The 18,651-nt window shown below is 40.9% G+C and overlaps 1 protein-coding gene across 1 annotated transcript; it reads right to left on the reverse strand.

Moving 5' to 3' along the window:
- Window positions 1–965: 965 nt before the first annotated feature.
- On the reverse strand, window positions 966–6,410 carry LOC127783322 (uncharacterized). The gene is made up of 11 exons (XM_052310579.1): window positions 6,247–6,410; window positions 5,249–5,371; window positions 4,850–5,138; window positions 4,224–4,342; window positions 3,779–3,911; window positions 3,627–3,703; window positions 3,345–3,542; window positions 3,070–3,256; window positions 2,619–2,812; window positions 2,416–2,507; window positions 966–2,320 (listed from the first exon to the last, which is right to left on the reverse strand). Exons 1-11 carry the CDS (start codon window positions 6,352–6,354, stop codon window positions 2,206–2,208), a joined length of 1,635 nt encoding a protein of 544 aa, XP_052166539.1. The 5' UTR covers window positions 6,355–6,410; the 3' UTR covers window positions 966–2,205.
- Between the last annotated feature and the right edge of the window lie 12,241 nt (window positions 6,411–18,651).

Genomic DNA, 18,651 nt, shown 5'->3' on the forward strand with positions numbered 1-18,651 from the left:
GAGCCGGCAATCATGCATATACTTAAAATTAAAGATGGTAAAAAATACCTGGGCTTGAAGTTTGAAGGTCATCTGATACGTTTTATGATTAAAGAACATTAAATACCCTGTTTCGAAGTGGATAATGTAAAGTTCAGCATAAAAAGCCTTCAAATCTGGCAACGTTCATACATTAAATCACTACAATGCTGCTTGTAGTACTCCACTGTATATCATATTCATTATTTAAATAGGCAAATCATTAATTGCATAGGATTCACACCTAGACAACGCATAAACTACAGCTGTTAGGAAAAAAAAAACTGAGGTTTTTAATCAGTACTATACATTTACTTATCCTGTTCCAAGGCTGGCAATCTGGCATGATTTGATCATTAGGATGTACTACATACTACTCATGAGCAGATATGATTTTAAGATCCAATAATTTTTAATAAGATTTTGCTTTGAAGGCACCAACCATAAAAACAAACTTGTTGCTTCAGTGACCTGTCTTGGTGATGAGGTACTTATTGTTGCTGTTGCATCTAATAATCATTTGCTTGTCTATCGCAACAACATACTTAAAAGTACTCCAATTTATCAATTTGATTCTTCTTGTACCACGTCATTACAAATTCGGAGTAATTTTTGAAATGCCAAAGACTGATTACTTGCAGTCAATTTTCCTAAAATAAGATGTTATCTTTGTTAATACCGGCACGAACAAAAACACACATGGTAGTATGAAGGAAGACAGCAAAGACCATACTGCCAGGCCACAGTTCAACATAATTTGTTCATGGTGTGTTTAGTTCACGTTAAAATTAGAAGTTTGATTGAAATTGAAACGATGTGATAGAAAAGTTAGAAGTTTATGTGTAGGAAAGTTTTGATGTAATGAAAAAATTGGAAGTTTGAAGAAAAGGTTGGGACCTAAACCAAGCCTAAAGATTTGATGATACTTCTGAGAAGGACATGATATGGAAGTTATTGTAGCGTACACAAAACTGGATCGCCGAAAGTGGGCATCTGAATCATGTCCCACTTAATTATTATACAACAGCAAAAATGAAGCAACATTGCCATTAAAAATATCCCCACTAGGAACAGTAACTTCAGATCCAGACAAGTGTTCTGTATAAGGTTTGATCTAAGAACTTACAGATTAAAGAAAGAAAAAAAACCACTCCCTCCATTTTATATTATGTCACTTTGGGCCTGTCCTAAATCAAACATTCGATCAAATTTATAGAAAAACATAAATTTATAGAAAAACATAGTAATATGTACTCACTCAGTCCAAACAAAAAGACAACCTAAGAAGGTTCACCTCTCCTCCTAGTTCAACGAATCTGGATAAAAGGTTCTCTAGATTCATTGTACTAGGAGGGGTCATATTTTGCCTTTTTTTTTTTTGAGACGGAGGGAGTACACCATTAAATTAGTTTCGATAAATCCATCATTCAATATATTTTGATAGTATATTTATTTTGTGTTCAAAATGTTGCTATATTTTTCTATAAACTTGATCAAACTTGATGAAATTTAAATTAGCGCAAACCCAAAGTGACTTATAATATGAAACAGAGGAAGTAACATGCACAGTTCATAACTCAAGGAAAAAAAAGAAAAATAAAAAACTAGCAGGTTCAGTACACAACTCAAGGAAAAGAAAAGGGAAAAAAACTAGCAGGTTCAGCACACAACTCAAGGAGCATCCTTGTATGCAGTGTTCAGTTATTCTAGCATATGGACCACATGGGAGAAAACTAATTTAGCAGAAATTCCATATGCAGTTCCATGATCAGCAATATGATCTTATAAATAATAAGCTGAAATGTCGGCGTTATGGGTCGAAGAGACATTACTCCATCCCCAATAGATTAGTTCAGAAGTAGCTTTCTTCCACCAAAAGCAGCAGGTTTGCAGTAACAACCAGGGGCAACTTAAATCTCAAGCCAGAGAGGGCACAGATCGATGACTGGATTTCGCGTAATCATCGGATCAGACATCTGATGCTGTGAGCTGAGCATCTTCACTTGGGACTGGTGGTCAAATGCCATACTGGTCCTTGGATCCCTATCCAGGAAAGAACAGATTTGCAGTCAGTTGCAGGTAACCCATGTGCAACAGCTCCACCATCCACATGTCAGCTTGAGTCACTCCCAACATACTCCAATTGTGGTCTTGCACATCCAATGATGAAGCACTAAAGAGTTCGGACTAGGAATCAAGCATGGCCAAGCCTGAGGTACACGAAGTAACAATGGACAAAACTATCCTTCTTTGTAGATCTTTGTAGTCCAGTGCGAGATTGACGTCCCAACATGCGTTCTCCCTGCAAGAAACCAAACAAAGATAGTAGCATGTAAGCAATGCTGATGTCAGGCACTCCATGAGTGATAAAGGAGGTGTTTAAGCATGAGGTAGCACCGGTCGAAGTCATCTGGTTCGCCTAATCCTTCAAGCATGGGAGTAAATATGGAGAGGAGTGTTTCGAGCACCATCCTGTCATTTTCCTTGTTCTGAGTACGGACAAGTGATTGGGGTTAGCTGCAGGTCTCATTTTTGGGGTCTTTGTCATGCATATGGCATGCTTCACACACCATTCAGGAAGAATAAAGAAACATCCTTACATCAGCCTCTGGAGCGGATTCGTTCTGATTACAACCTAGAATGGCATGGAGATGGGATACCAAGCGATGAGGCAGCCCATACGTCGGAGGTCCTCTTAATCTGGACAGCCATGTCCCACGTACCATATGACTGGTTTGGCTTGTAGTTACGGACGGAGATGAACTGTCTTCTTCATCCACAGATGTATCAAGATCTGTAGACAATCACATCCTAACAATGTTATGTCTATATTTACTTGAATTTACAGAATGCTTAAGAGTCATCATCATTCATCGAAATTGTCCCCGGTGCTCCACAATTGAAAGCCAAGAGGTTGTTAGATCAAAATAGGATCATCAAGCTAAGCCCTTTTAGTAAGAACACAGTGTTAAGAAATCCAGCTCCTCCACCATCGCCATGACAAGAAAAGCAAGGGAAACATCACTACTTAAGTAGAAATCTACACATTACCTAAAGGTATAACATCATAAGGGTTGTCTCTTGGTAGAAAACCATAGAAAGTGATAAGATGAGATCCTGGATGCTTCCCATAACTGAGAAAACATTGCTCCCCTGCTTTGCATGGTCTAGACAGAGGAAATTTCAAAGATTTCGTAACTTTATCTACCCGACCATAGTTAAGAATGTGAGGAGAAACCTACAGAAAAAAAAGTAAGGCATGAGACAGAAACCTGTGGACCATTAAAAGAAAATTTTGGAATCAATTCAGGGATAAAGTTGCAAACCGAGTGGTTCAGAAGTCCGGCAATAGGAATCAAGCAAGTTGTTAATTTCCCACTACTTAATACAACCATCATACTGTTAGAATACCATAATTCACATGCCCATAGAAAATTGTCCCAGGTATACACGTCTTGTTTGAATATATCAGGAAACTTTATGCACAGCATTGGAAATAACTCATCATACTGCTGGCGCAAATGCTGAAACAAAAGATAACTAACAGGTCATACCAGTTGAATAGTGATCTGAAGAATTAATATAACAATACCATAACAGTATATTGCCTGCCTAGCTTGCATTAACTCATCAAAAAGAAGGGTTCCTTCCAATGCAGCAAGTGCATCAATTCCAAAACTCAGCCCTGGAAATTCATACAGATGAAATGAATTTAAGATGAAAATAGAGTTTCTTTCAGAAGAGAATGAACTACAAATACCTGTATTGAAATTTGCTGGGAGTGCCTCGAAGTATATCTTAAACTTTGAAGATGGATTGTACCGCTCTCTGATGCTCCACAACAATAGCATAGTCTCAGTGGTGATGCTATCTAAATCTTTTAATGCAAGAAACTGCAAATCATAGAAACATATCTATAAATGATGACCAAGGAAGTAAATGTCAAAACATCGGTCTATCTACAAGAGTTTCAGCAGTAATCTTTTCATAATCTGCACTTCATATAATATGCCAAGCGTATGTGTTTCAATTTAACCGAGTCAGATAGCTTCACTTTGACAATCAAACTGAAAATATGGGAAAGTAAAAATGCAATTTTTAGTTTACCAGAGGGTTCCATGCTAGCCAGAACTAGTTTCTGCCACCAGAAGGGAATAGTGGGTGCTTATGAAATGTGGAAATAGGATTACCAAGGAAGTTCATACCATGCCAGACTGGCAGAGAAGTTCCTCAGATATGATAGAAGACTCTGGAATTTCAAGTGCAATATCCCCCACATCTATGTTTTCAGAAGCTACCATTCCTCTCCCAGCTCCTTCAAAAACTAAAATTTCAATCAGATAAACATATGTATAATTAATTATATAAAACATCAATTGTCACATGCTCACATCAATTAGTAGTTAACTAAAATTGGTTATATGGGGAAAAAATGGGGTAAATAACTAAGAATCCTGATATACAGTGAACAAACACACCTCTAGCATTTTTGTATCATCTACCATTAATTCAACTAAATTAACTAATATCAACTTGTCTATTATACAGCCTATAGCATGGTCATAAATACCACAGCAACACAAATATTTCAAAAACAATCAGAAAATTCTTGATTATCAAAACACAGGAGAAACTTTATTATACATAGAAAGATTGTATCATCCAGATTTTCTTGTCATCAGTTTTTTTTTTCTTGTTTCTACATTCCAGTGTAAAAGACAGAAAGCTTCTCAAGTATAAATGAGTAGGATTCAGCATGGAGCAATCATGATCCATAATAGTAAAGAATGGAGAGTGTGGCACACTATCTGAGACTTGTCTGGACACTTACATGCTATTTGCAATTTAGTTTTAACACCATGTTGCTCCCCCCATTTCAGAAGAGAATCTTCCATGTTCTGGTTTCGTATTTGAACTACCATTTGGTCATTGTCTTCTAACTCAAGAGATCTGAGCCTAATAAGTATTTCATCACGTAGGACTTGCAAAACTCCCATGGCACCAACATTGGCAGTCAGAAGCAACGTGTTCAAAATTTTGAGCAACAAATTTAGAGATTCAAGTTCATTCCTTGTAGATAATGGCCCGAAATCATCGTCTCCAGTAAAATAAAGCTCAAGCTGTAGGAAATCAATGCAAACTAAATTTGTCAGATATTAGAACGGAGTAATACTCTAGAACCTTTTTCTCTTATTTCCAAAAGAATAGTGAAGGATAAAACATGTAATACCTCATCCATATGAGCTATCCTAGCAGCTTGGATCATCCTATCCAGTACTTTGAAGGCATCAGCAGCAGAACATGAGTTTGGAACTTGAAATAGACAGGATAAGTTTCTACTGTCCAATATCCTCTGCATTTATATAAGAAATGAACTTACTAAAATTTTTCGAGATGTCTGCAGCCGCAGATTCCAACAGGCATGAGAATCAAACAAACGGAGAAACTAAACATGTGTTAATTCATCTACTTGACCTTCCACATGAGATTTTAGAACTGTAATATAAGCTACTTCCTCCGTTTCATATTATAAGACTTTCTAGCATTGCCCATATTCATATATATGTTACTGAATCTAGACATATATATGTGCCTATATTCATTAACATCTATATGAATATAGGCAATGCTAGAAAGTCTTATAACCTGAAACGGAGGGAGTAGAAGATATTGTATGGTATTACAAAAGATAAGAGCATCTGCTTTTCTTCCTTGCCACTTGTGTATTTGTTCAACTTTCAAAGATTTAACTCAACCAATGAAAACTAAAAACACTTCAAGTGGAATATATCAACATTTTTCCAAATTTTCTAGATTAACTGCCTCTTAAATAAATCAACTAAAAGTGAACTTATCATCTTCATGTAGGAACGCAACAAACCGGGGTATGCGGGAAGAGCAACGCAAAAGAAACTCCATACCCTGTCAAAATCCCTAATTCACTAATTCGAACATTCATAATTGCAATGGTAGTAATGATTTACACTATATCAAGCATGGCATCGACTAAAGCTAACTTAACCAAAACATTTCGCAAGATCCAAACCAGCGGATAAAAGGGGGCCTATTTCTTTTTTCTCCATCTGCTGCTCCTACCTTCTTACCACGAGTGAAGTAAACACAGAATAAGAGAAATCCCTTTGAAACCAAATCCTAGATGAACACAAGAACAAACTATTGTGGCAGAGATTCTCTTCCTCGCGCTCGCTCGTGTGTATGGTACGGTACCTTCTTGTCTTGGAAGAGGGGGTCGTCCTGGGAAAGGGGAGGCAGGCGGACGACCACCATCTCTCCTCCTCCTCCCGCTGCTGCTACCTCCGCCGCCGCCGCCGCCATGGTCGCCGGCCGGGATGTCGGAGAGTCGCCGGCCCGATTGGCATGAAGAAGGCTGATAGCAGAAACCTTTTGGGCCTTGTTTGGGCCGTAAGTACGGAGAAAAGAGATGGGCCTGATATGGGTTTAAACCATTCGCCGACCAACAGTTTGAGTTGGGCCAGGATAAAATTACGAAAATGCTACACTTCGAACGCCCGATTAGATAAAAAACGTCAGACGCATGCGGCTAGCTTAGTCCTTACTTGCTATTCGCTACTTTCTCGGAAAATGCTGATAAACCCTGTCTCACTGCAAAATGCATGCCTAGTTGTTTCTTTTCATTCTTTCCTCCTTTTTTTAAATATTTTTTCTCCTAAATTACTTATCCGTTCTACGAACCGATCACACCGTTGTATTCGTTGCAATTAAATCTTTAAAACAAGATATCATATGATTATATTATGTCAAAAGAAAAAACATGTGTTTCAAACCGATAAAACTAAACGTTTCATACGTGATAGTGATATATTTCACTGCGTGTGTTTCGATATGTTTCACAAAGTTCCTGAAACTACTTGTTACTAGTCTCTTTCTCCGCCTCATCCATGCATACATGTATGTATTTTAACAAACTTCAAAATGATTTTTCTCTTAAATTACTTATCCAATATATGATCCGATCATATCGTTATATTCGTTGTAATAAAATCTTTACAACAAGATATCGCATGATTATATTATGATAAAAGAAAAACAAATGTTTCAATCCGTTAATACTTGTTGTTTCATGTGTGATAGCGACATGTTTCAACGTGTATCTTCACCATGTTTCATAAAATATTTAAATGTTTCAGTTGCTGATTTTTTTATTTCACCATATATAACTTAATGTTTTACTTGTTGGTCAACTGCAACATTTGATCGTTCGATTTTTTTCGGGGCATCGGACATCTGATGGGTAGAGTCCTCCATAAAATTAAGGCTCCTATACTTGAGGAGTAGGGCCAGGAATGCTATTTGGCGCAACTAAAACTTGTGCAAGACTTGTAAAATCTATAGAAAATTCATTTTAGCTCCTTTTGGGATGAACCGAATTTAAGTAGACTTAGGCCCTATTTGATTCAACTTAAGATTATTATAATCTAGATTATTATAAGTAAGTTGAAAAAAACAGATAGCTTATTATGATAAATTATTATAATTTATAAGCCAGATTACTGTAATCCAGTAATCCACTCTAAAGGTGCTTTTTTGTTTAGATTATTGGGTGGTTACTAGCTAACAAACAGCTAACAATCCAAAGAAACAAATAACTTAGAGCTTATTCTATGTCGGTTTATTATAATCCAGCTTATATTAATCTGTCTCAATAATCTATATTACAATAATCTTAAGCTGAACAAACATGGCCTTACAAAATTATGCACTTTAATATTGCATATTAAAACCTTGCACTTTATGTACATAAAATACCTCTAAATTTTGAATAACAAATAGTTTCTATAATATGTAGCAAAATTTCTAAAATTGACAAGGAGTCCATTCTAGATCTAATAAAGTTAAACTAAAATTTGTTAGGATCACAAGATTATGGACCTTATTTCTGTGAATTATAACCCGGAATAATTAGTACATAATATACTTTTAAATTTATGTAACATAAAAATATCCATAATTAGTATAACAATTTCCAAAATGCATATAAGATTAATTATAATTCCAAATAAAGTGATTCCAGTTTTGTTTGACTCATAATTTAGTGATCATAATTACCATGAATCGAAATATAGCAAGTGTTATACAGAATCATATCTCATATATAGAAGGAATTCCGGATAAGGAAGGACAAGTAGACTTCTATATGAAACGGTAAGAACTACTTAGATTGTATCCATTTTTTCTCCCTACTTCTATTTGAACAGGACAGGGTACACTTATGAGTATAAATACAAGATTATGGAGATTCTAGTGGAACTATATCTAACGATTTTGCTATATGTTTATCGAGTGATTTTTGGCTGTGAATTTCTCATTTTTAGAACGTTCAATTTTGCGCCAAGTTTCGTGCGGAGACTAGCTGGGATAAGAACGCAGCACCGAGTCAGAGTCAACATGGTCCTCTCGTTCCTTTCCATATCTTCTCGCCTTCCTCTTTGGCGAGACAGAATATCTGTGTGGCTCCATTCTTCAATGGTGATGGCATCTGCTCGATTGAGGTAGCTTAGTTTCGTGCCTACTGGGAATCGGGCTAGGTTTCATGTGTTTGCTTAAGTTTTAATGTGTGCTATATTAATTTAGTTCGGAGGACTATCTATATTTTTACCGCCATATCTTTCATGAAAAAATAGTTAGTATTTATTTACATTGTAAGTCGCTAAATTACATATGTAATTTTAGTGTATTTACAATGTAAGTCCCAATATTACATATGTAAGTTGATGTAAATGCTGCAAATAGAAGATGCTAATGTAAATTTATTGAAACTAATGTAGAACTAGCCATTGGATTTTGTATGGACGCTTCATGCAATTTGTTAGTTGTATAGGTTGATTTATACGGATTTGGTGTATTATTCATGGATTAACGGTTACAGTTTATGCTGTCACTATCTGTCTCTGTGTCTGTGAGGCCGGAAACATAAACTTGCCACTGACATTAATCTGATCCCGTCATGGTGTGCGCCTCAAATCCTACCCGTTCCTTTGTTTTATCGTAAGGCCAAAAATTCATGTGATTTGAAGCCTAAAATCTGTCGAGTGATAGGTACGTGGAGATCCTAGTTGAACTATATCGAATGGGAGATCCCAATGAGACTGACGGTCTAGAGAGAAACATATTTATCTTAAACAATAGTTGTTAATCAAGGAGTTTATTATCAAATTGAGGACACATAAACGAGTTTCAAAAGACACTCCCTTAAGTTTCTCTACCTGAATAAAAGTTTCAAAAGACACTAGTGATGAGGCCTAGACACCAGATATTTACAGCCTCAACCATGCCACATAGCCGTTCTGACACTGCACCGGATTGTTTGGCTCTCTACGCTTTTCAAACGGTGACCAAGCAGACACACGATAGGCTATTAAGAGATGGATAGTTCAACATCACCCAGACGACGCTTCGATGCACATTGTCGGTATACTACCGGACTATTTGCTTAGAGCATCTCCAACAGCCTCTCTAAATCGAACTCTCCAAACACCCATATAGCCAACTCTCCATCTGATTTAGCTAGTCAAACGAGATACTCACTCCAACAGACTCTCTATCAATCCTCTTCAAAATAATAACGGACCCACATGTCAGCCTCTACTCATCATCATCTTCTTCTCTCTCTCCCTCTTCTTCCTTCTCTTTCCTTCTTTTCCCCTTTTCTTCCTTCGCGTCAGTGAGCTGATGCTGACAGCGGCCGCGCGTGGTGGTGCTGCGACACGGGGAGGCGGGCGGCCACGCGCGGTGGTGTAGCGACGTGAGGAGACGGGCGGCCGTGCACGGTGGTGCGGCGACACGGGAAGGTGGGAGGCGAGACGCCGGCGGCTCGCGACGACGACACGGGGTGACAACGACCTCGACACCGCTCGGGGCGGAGCTCGGCGGTGGCGGTGGCCGGCCGCGCGACGACGGGGCGGCGGTGGCTAGCCGCGATGACGACGGAGGCCACAGGTGCGTGTCGCGTGGAGAGAGGGGGAAACAGGCGTGGGTCCCACATATGGCTAGGCTGGCCAACTTTGGCTAATCTGGTGGAGAATTTAGCCAGCTGGATAGCTTGGAAAGGCATTTGGCTAGTCTGTTGGAGTAGATTTTTTTTACAAGTTAACCAAATTTTAACTTGGAGAGCCATTTGGCTAGGCTCTTGGAGATGCTCTTTTGCTAGGTCGGTCAACCTCTCCAACGCTTCATATTGTCTCAGTATAACGGTTTTCGATCGGTTGAAGGCAGTTGATGACTTGGGTTGGGTCCACCATCTTATTAGGGTGCACCGGCCAAATTTTCTTTAGGTCGGCCCGTTCCCTCCGTAGGTCGGTTGGCCTCTGGGTTAATGGGCCATACGAACGCCGCCGCGACGCACGCGCGGCAAGCCGAGGCGTTCACGTCGCCGCGGCAGAGCGCCAGCGCGTAGACCTGGTCGGGCGCCGCGCCGGCGGCGCCCTCCGCGTAGCCCCCCGGGGCGCCGGCGGCGGAGGCGTTGGCGGCGAGCGCCGCGGCGAGGAGGCCCAGGTTCCTGTCGAAAGCGCTGTTGCCGGTCACGTTCGGGTTGGCGACACCGGGGTCACATTTAGCGACCGGAGCCGCCGTGGCCGGCGGCGGCAGCGTGACGACGACGACGACGGCGAGAACGACGGCGAGGATGCCACCGTAGACATAGCCGGCGAGCATCGCTGCAGCAGATGATGGGGAGAGAGGTTTCTACCCTTAACGAACGGCGCCATGGTTTGCACTAAAGATGGCCTAGCTAGCTAGCGCCGCTGTGCTGCCGATAGCTACGTATGCCGGATTGAGTGCGCAAGTGTGGAGTCAAACATGACCGGCTCGCCCGGGAATGTTTGCAAATTCGCCCACTTGAAGTTGCGTTCAACCATTTGCCGCTATATGATTTAGCCTGCCGCACTACGTGGGGGAAAAGGGATGTGGATTTTCACGAGGGGATATCCCTTGTTGATTGCATGTCATCTAAATAATTATCAAAAATTTTTAAAAAAATGACAACATATATAGATTAATATGAAATATATCAACTCCATAAACATATAATACCAAATTCAACTTTTACATGTTGCAACAAAAAGAACAAATTGTACTAAAAATAGTTATTGTACATTCGCAGCTATATTTGTTATTTTTGTTACAACTTGTAGAAGTTGAATTTAAAATTGCATGTTTGTAGAGTGATATATTTCATATTAAACTATGTTAGCAATTTTTTTTAAAATTTTTAGTGACTATTTAGGTGGTATGTACGAAACGAGGGGATATCTATTGATGAAATATAATCACTTTCCCGGGGAAAAGCAACAACTTGCATCGCTTTGTTACACTAGGGAAAGATAGAGGATGTGCCTGCCTTTCCTGCTTGGGCGGCCGTGTGGCAGCAAAGCATGCATGGCCTTGGAAAATCATGTGCCAATTTTTCTGTACTTAGTTATCACGAGTCATTGACTCAGATGTCATTGTCGCGGTATTTTTAGCTTTTTCGGAGTATATTGGTACACGAATACTCGAGGATATGGCAGCATAATATGGTTTCAATGAAAAAGGCAATGTGATCGATTGATGATTTTGTAGTTGCCGCCTTTCAGACTTTAGACCCCGCGCGTGCGTACTTTCCAGCTACAACATCTGATTATCAGAGCCTAACTCAATGGTTTTAATTTCCACGAGTTTTCCGGCCGATGGTGACAAGAGCAAAGGCATAGGTGATGTTGCTCAGGGATTCGGGTCAGCTGCAGTCACTACTGTGACTGCAACTTAAGCAGCAGTAGTGCATGTCATTGGATGTAAATTGGATGGTCCAGATTGCATGCTGTACCACACATAGTACTATAGAAAAAAATACTGTAGCTTCGATCTGAACCGTTGATCCTAAAAATAGATTGTCAAAATTGTGTGCAGTTTTATGCAGTTACAAGTGTAACCCGATCTCAATCCGTTGCTCAGGAACCTTGATCTGGTATGGAATCTGGAAAGCCATGTGCATGTAGATCGCTCGCTGGAAAAAGGAAGCATCGATTTTTTTTTTGAGGGAAAAAAAAAGGGAGCATCGATTGATTTGATTAGCATGAAGCTTGGAGGAAAGAAAAGAACCGGACACACGGTCAGAGGAGCGCGCGGCATTTGACGTGTCTATTGGAAAGGAATGAATGTGGGAGGAAGCGTCACTACTACATTAACGATTTTCGCATAGGGGCCCCTCTCTAGCTTACAGGTCGGCTACTCGGCTATGACATCATCCGTCTGTGATAATATTATCAGCCCGTATGTTCAGAAAAAATATTATCGGCCCGGGAGGAAGACAATACACTCGTATGTAAAAATCAATTTTTGCATGTCCCTCTTCATCTCTTTTTCTCTCCAATCTTTTTTAAAAAATTCTCCTCACTCCACACTCGCGTGTCCATCCATTCTCCTCTCCTCACCCGCTCCTCTAGCACCCGTCCCCCTTCCCCCACCGCCTATCCACGGGAGCGACGACAACGGTCGTGATGACAGCGGCGACGGGAATGGCCCTGTGATGGTCGGATCTGACGCCAGTAGACAGGGAGACAACGACGACGATAGTGGTGGGTAGGGAAATGATGACAATGGCATATCGCGACTCGCGCGAGGGTGGTAAAGTGGCTAATCTACCATCCCCTGTCCCGGGAGGGGCGCATCCACCGCCGTCGGCCTCGGGAGCGACGACGACTACTGTGGTGACTGCGTGCCTCAGCTCTTCCTCCTCCACTATCGCGAGCGCCTCAATTCCTCCACGGTCGGAAGCTTTGCAACAGCCGGATCTAATGGTGGCGGCTAGATCTAGCAATAGTGGCCTCGTGACGATTGGATCCAGCTATGGCGGCGCTGCGATGGTTGGATCTGGCTGAGGTGGCCCCTCGACGGGCGGGAGCTGCCAGCAGCGATTGGCCCGGTGACAGATGGGCACCTGGGCTTCTCCACTGCAGCGCACCTCAGCACCTCCGCCACCGGCGGCCTCAGCTTCTCGACCCTTGACGGTAAGATTTTACAGATTTTTGGGATTATTTATTTGTTTTTGCCAAAATTCTAGTGCAGGCGGATGACATAACATGTCCACTTGCGAAAAATAGTGTTTGTGTACGGTTGTAGTGTTGATGTGCGAAAATCTTCATTTTTATAGGCACCTGGCTCTAGGCAGGTGGAGCACCGTTTGTGAAAACTGAAAATGCCTGCTTGCGAAAAGCAATTATGTAGCAGTGCGTCATCTACATCGTGAATGCGTTGATCGTACCCGTCTGAGGATCCTCTGAGTGGTTTCTCGAAAGAAGCTCAAAGAAGATATGGGATGTTCACTACTCTCATAGTTGCTGGTTCAATTCGTTAGCACCGATGCCTAACTGCATAGGTGCCAGTTTTAAAATTGGCACTTATAGAGATTATAGGTGTCGGTTCTATCAGTATAATCGGCACCTATAATCTTCAAAATAATAAAACATATGGGCTAGGAGAGGTGTTGCTACCGTTGGGTGGAGCTCTGGCAGGAAGACACCGTCGCGGGAGAGCGATGAGCAGGATGACGACGCCGACTCGTTGTTGTCCCTCCAGGCATGCTCGACAATGGCACCCTGTCACCGTCGACAGCGCCACCGGCCGCCACCACTGCCTCCATCTCCATATTGTGCTCCCCCTTGCCTCTGGCCTTATCTCCTTGTGCGTGGGGAGGGGAAGTGGCCTGAAGTGGCGGGGGTGGATGGGCGCAGACACCAAGCTCTAAGACCTTGTCATCAGCCAGCCAGGGTAGACTAACGCAGGAGGGGAAGGGGAAGGGGAGGGAGAGGAGGTAGACCGCAGGTGGGAGAGGGAGGCGAGAAGCCTTTGGGTGGAAGTGGATAAGGATGAATGGGTGTCAGTTCGGCTCTGTTCGATTTTGTATGGGTACCCATTTTTTCAAAACCGGCAACTATAATATATGTATCGATTTTTTTAATAACCATCACCTATTGCCAACTATAAGTGTCGTTTTTTAAATAGTCCCACATTGGTTGTGGAAGGGTAAGAAACCTAATATATAAATAGGGGAGCCCCTCACCTCATTGGCTAGCTTTTGGGGTGGGAAAGACCATTTACGATTCTACAATTGGTATCAGAGCCTAACTAGTTTAACATCTCTTGCCCTAGGGACAGAGAAATTTTAGGAGTTGAGGGAGCTACTTTTGAAGAGAAGTACCTAGAAGACTTCCTACCCCAAAGGGTAAAATGAAGAGTGAACCCTTCCAACCTGTCAAGGAAAGATTTGCAAAAAGGCTATGTGATTATAGATGGCCATTCGGTCCGCCCGGCCCAGGCACGGCTCAAGAAGAATCGGGCCGGCATGGCATAGTCGACACTTTGTTTTATCGACCTTTTGCAGGAGGTGCGTTTTGCTCATATTGGAAGAGGGTGTAATCAGGGGCGAACGTAAAACAAAAGTGACGATATGAATCAGCAGCTGCTGCAGCTAGCGCCACCGAACAGGCCCTAAATATATACCAAAGGGTAAAAAAAATACTCTTATCTGCACTTGATCCTAAGCTCTATCTAATTATTTAAGGTATAGCATGCAGCCTACAACCTTACGCAAGGTTTAAAAGAAAACGAGTGTAGCAAGTAGCAGTATATTTAAGGGGGTGTTTAGATTCATGGGTATAAAGTAGTTTTGACATGTCACATCGGATATACGGACACACATTTAAAGTATTAAACATAGACTAATAACAAAACAAATTACAGATTCCGCCTGCAAACTGCGAGACGAATTTATGAAGTCTAATTAATCCATCATTAGCAAATATTTATTGTAGTACCACATTGTCAAATCATGACACAAATAGGCTTAAAAGATTCGTCTCGCAATTTACTCGTAATTTGTGTAATTAATTATTTTTTCATTTATATTTAATACTCCATATATATGTCCAAACATTTGATGTGACAAGGTGAAAAATTTTACTAGAAGATCTAAACACACCCTAAATTGCATACGGTTCCAAGCAAGGAAGGAATTTACGAACCGTGGAATATAATTCTGCTAACCATCATTGAGATAAAGAACCATCTGTAATCTTTGAGACTATGAAAAGCAAAAAAGAAAAGAAAAGAAAAGAAAAGAGAAGGAGGCACACGGCACAGCATTCCAGGCCACTGTGCCCCACTCTGGCTGTGTTTAGTTAGATCCAAAGTTTGGATTTTGGTTGAAATTGAAAATGATGTAACTGAAAGGTTGTGTGTGTATGACAGGTTGATGTGATGGAAAAGGACTGAAGTTTGGATCCAAACTTTGGATATAAACACAGCCTCTACTAGTTAGGCACTGCTGGTTTGAAGCTTCGCTACCGTTGCTGCCTCAGAAACTTCAGACTTTCAGAGCATCGCTCTTTGTGGGCTTGTGGCAACGCCACTAGGGATTAAAATGGCTTAGAAACAAACAGAAACTACCCTAACCATATTTCTTTTCAAATTAGAATAGTAAACGATAATTTCAGATAAAATTAAGAAACTTGATTGAATATTACTGAATAAAGATACATATATAGCAAATATAAATCGGAATGAATACAACCACAAATATTTATCGAAACATGAAAACCACTTATACTGTGCTTCCAAAATCAATATATAAACTAGTTCTTTTATCAAAAGAATATTCTAAATATAATATGTTGTTGTAAATTAAACTCTTTGTTTTTTTAGAAATTTAAAAGTACTTAGCATTATAGTTAGAGTAAATTTCATAAAACCACATGTTTTATGGTTCAAGTTGCAGAAAACTACACACATTTTGACACTTGGCACTTAAGTACATATATTTTGGTAGTTTAGTTACACAAAACCACACTATCGATGAATGTATTCACCCATGAGATATCGTGGTTGTTCCATCAAGGATGAGGACGTGGCATCCTATTAATTTCATGCGATGGCTGGTAATAGGATGCCATGTCCTCATCCTAGGTGAAACAGTTACGTCATCTCGCGGGTGAATCCATTCATTCATAGTGTGGTTTTGTGAAACCACACTACCAAAATATATGTACTTAAGTGCCAAGTGTCAAAGTGTGTGTGGTTTTCTGCAACTTGGACTACAAAACGTGTAGTTTTGTGAAATTTACTTTATAATTATGAAGTTGTATCCATATTAGAATCTCAATTTCAAGTGTTATGTGTTTTACTCTAAAATTAATAATTAATAAATGTAATTGATATGGACCTTTTTTACAAGAATAAGCTATTAAATTAATAAAGAATCAATCTATTTAATACACTATTAAATATTTAGTATCAATAATATTAATATAGTCTGTGGTTTGGAACAAGAAAAATGCTTGTCTGGTGGTATTTCGTAGAACAACTAATGTTTTTAGAAACACAATACAAATATAGACATTTATAACACACGCACACTCACCCCTCACCCCCTATAAACAAACATCCTGCCTCCATGAGCATCTCCGAAATATTTATCTATCATATATTGAAATTGACGAAATCACCACGGTGCCTCGTTGTTGATGTGAAGTACATCACCTACTACTAAAGAATAATTTGCCGTAAACATTGGTGGAGAAACCATCTTTCGTCGGTCGGCCGATTTCCACAATAGTCCCGGATGCAATAAAAACCGAGGCTAAAGATGATCTTTAGTCCCGGTTCAAAAGGGTAACGGGCATATTTGATCTTTAGTCCCGGTTCGAATACTGTCAGGGCATGTCAGGCCCCCCCGGGATCTTTAGTCCCGGTTGGTATTACCAACCGGGACTAAAGATCGTAACTTTAGTCCCTGTTGGTAATACCAACCGGGACTAAAGATCCCGGTGATCTTTAGCCCCGGTTGGTGCTACTAATCGGGACTAAAGTCCCACTCCTATATGTCTTCTTCCTCCTCCAGCTGCCCGAGCAAGCTTCAAAATTTCTTCAAAAAAGAGGGGAAAGGAAGCCAAAGGAGAAAGGAAGCCATTACTTGAGTCCAGCCAGCTACACTCTTAGCAAGGCAGAGAAAGAAAGTATATTTGAATACTTGGAGAGCATAAAGGTACCGTCTGGATACTCCACGAATATCAAGCGAATAATAAGCACGAAGGAGAAGAAGTTCACAAACCTAAAGTCTCATGACTGTCACGTGTTGATGACACAACTGCTACCAGTTGTAATAAGGGGTATCCTTCCAGACAATGTCCGGGCAATAATAACAAAGCTATGTGCATTCATGAACGCAATTTCGCAGAAGGTCATCGATCCGGATAGATTAGAAGCCCTTCAGAATGAAGTGGTGCAATGTCTCGTCAGTTTTGAGTTGATATTTCCACCTTCATTTTTCAATATAATGACGCATCTGCTTTGTCACCTTGTGAAAGAGATCAGTATTCTCGGGCCTGTGTACCTACACAACATGTTTCCTTTTGAGAGGTACATGGGCATTCTAAAGAAGTATGTTCGTAACCATGCTCGTCCAGAGGCAAGCATCGCCAAGGGTTATGGAACAGAGGAGGTCATCGAATTTTGCGTAGAATTTATCGAAGACCTTCGCCCAATCGGGGTACCTGAATCACGCCATGAAGGGAGATTACGGGGAAAGGGAACTCTCGGAAGGAAAGCAATAATGACGGTAGACAACAATTTATTCCGTAAAGCCCATTTCACTGTTCTGCAACACTCTTCATTGGTAGCTCCTTACATCGAGGAGCACTTGGCTCTAGTTCGCGCCAGGAACATCGGTAAGTCCGATGCATGGATTACACGGCATCACATTGATACTTTCCCCGTGTGACTACGACAACATCTCATGGGTAACGAGTCGATCAACCAACAACTTGCCTTCCTGGCGAGGGGACCGTCTGGGTCGATCGCGACATTCCAGGGATATGAGATCAATGGGTACACATTCTACACGAGAGCCCAAGACATGAAGAGCACGAACCAAAACAACGCTGTTCGTGTCGATGCCATGGGACATGATGGAACAACTGCCACGTGTTACGGTGCCATCGAGGACATATGGGAACTTGACTATGGTCCTCTCAAGGTTCCTCTGTTCCGGTGCCAATGGGTTAGGTTGACTGGTGGAGGCGTAATGATTGATGACAGTGGGATGACAACTGTTGACCTTAACAAGATTGGATACTCGGACGAACCTTTTTTCCTTGCCAATGATGTAACGCAAGTCTTTTTTGTGAAGGACATGTCTAGCAAAGGAAAGAAGGGCAGAGGGCCTGACGAGCCTAAGCGTCAAGTGGTTCTCCCAGGCAAAAGAAAAATCGTCAGAGTTGAGGACAAGACTGACGAGGATTACGATCAGTTAGATGGGCAACCCCCTTTCACGGTGACGATTGACCCTAGCATCCTCCTATCAAATGAAGACACCCCTTACTCACGCAGCGATCACAAGGAGGGAACAATAGTGTGGAGAAAGTACGTGCGGTCAACCGTCACCGCCGATGTAATGCCGTAATTATTGTGTACACGATGTAAACTATTTTGGATGTATTGATTATCCATATAAATCAATTGATGTATGGCATATGATGCACGATTATTAGAGGTTTCAACAAGTTTAAATCATGTATATGCTAGTTATATGTGATACTTACAATTTTTAAAAGTTTTAAATCA

This window comes from Oryza glaberrima, chromosome 8 (assembly GCF_000147395.1).
Source record: "Oryza glaberrima chromosome 8, OglaRS2, whole genome shotgun sequence".
Classification (NCBI taxonomy): Eukaryota; Viridiplantae; Streptophyta; class Magnoliopsida; order Poales; family Poaceae; genus Oryza; species Oryza glaberrima.

Bases quoted from the DNA above. Each gene is read 5' to 3' on its own strand.
- LOC127783322 (XM_052310579.1), bottom strand. From the start codon at position 6,354: ATGGCGGCGGCGGCGGCGGAGGTAGCAGCAGCGGGAGGAGGAGGAGAG. The intron at 5,372-6,246 runs GTACCGTACCAT...ATATAAATGCAG, and splicing joins CCCTCTTCCAAGACAAGAAG to AGGATATTGGACAGTAGAAA. The intron at 3,543-3,626 runs GCAATATACTGT...CTTTTGTTTCAG, and splicing joins AGTTAATGCAAGCTAGGCAG to CATTTGCGCCAGCAGTATGA.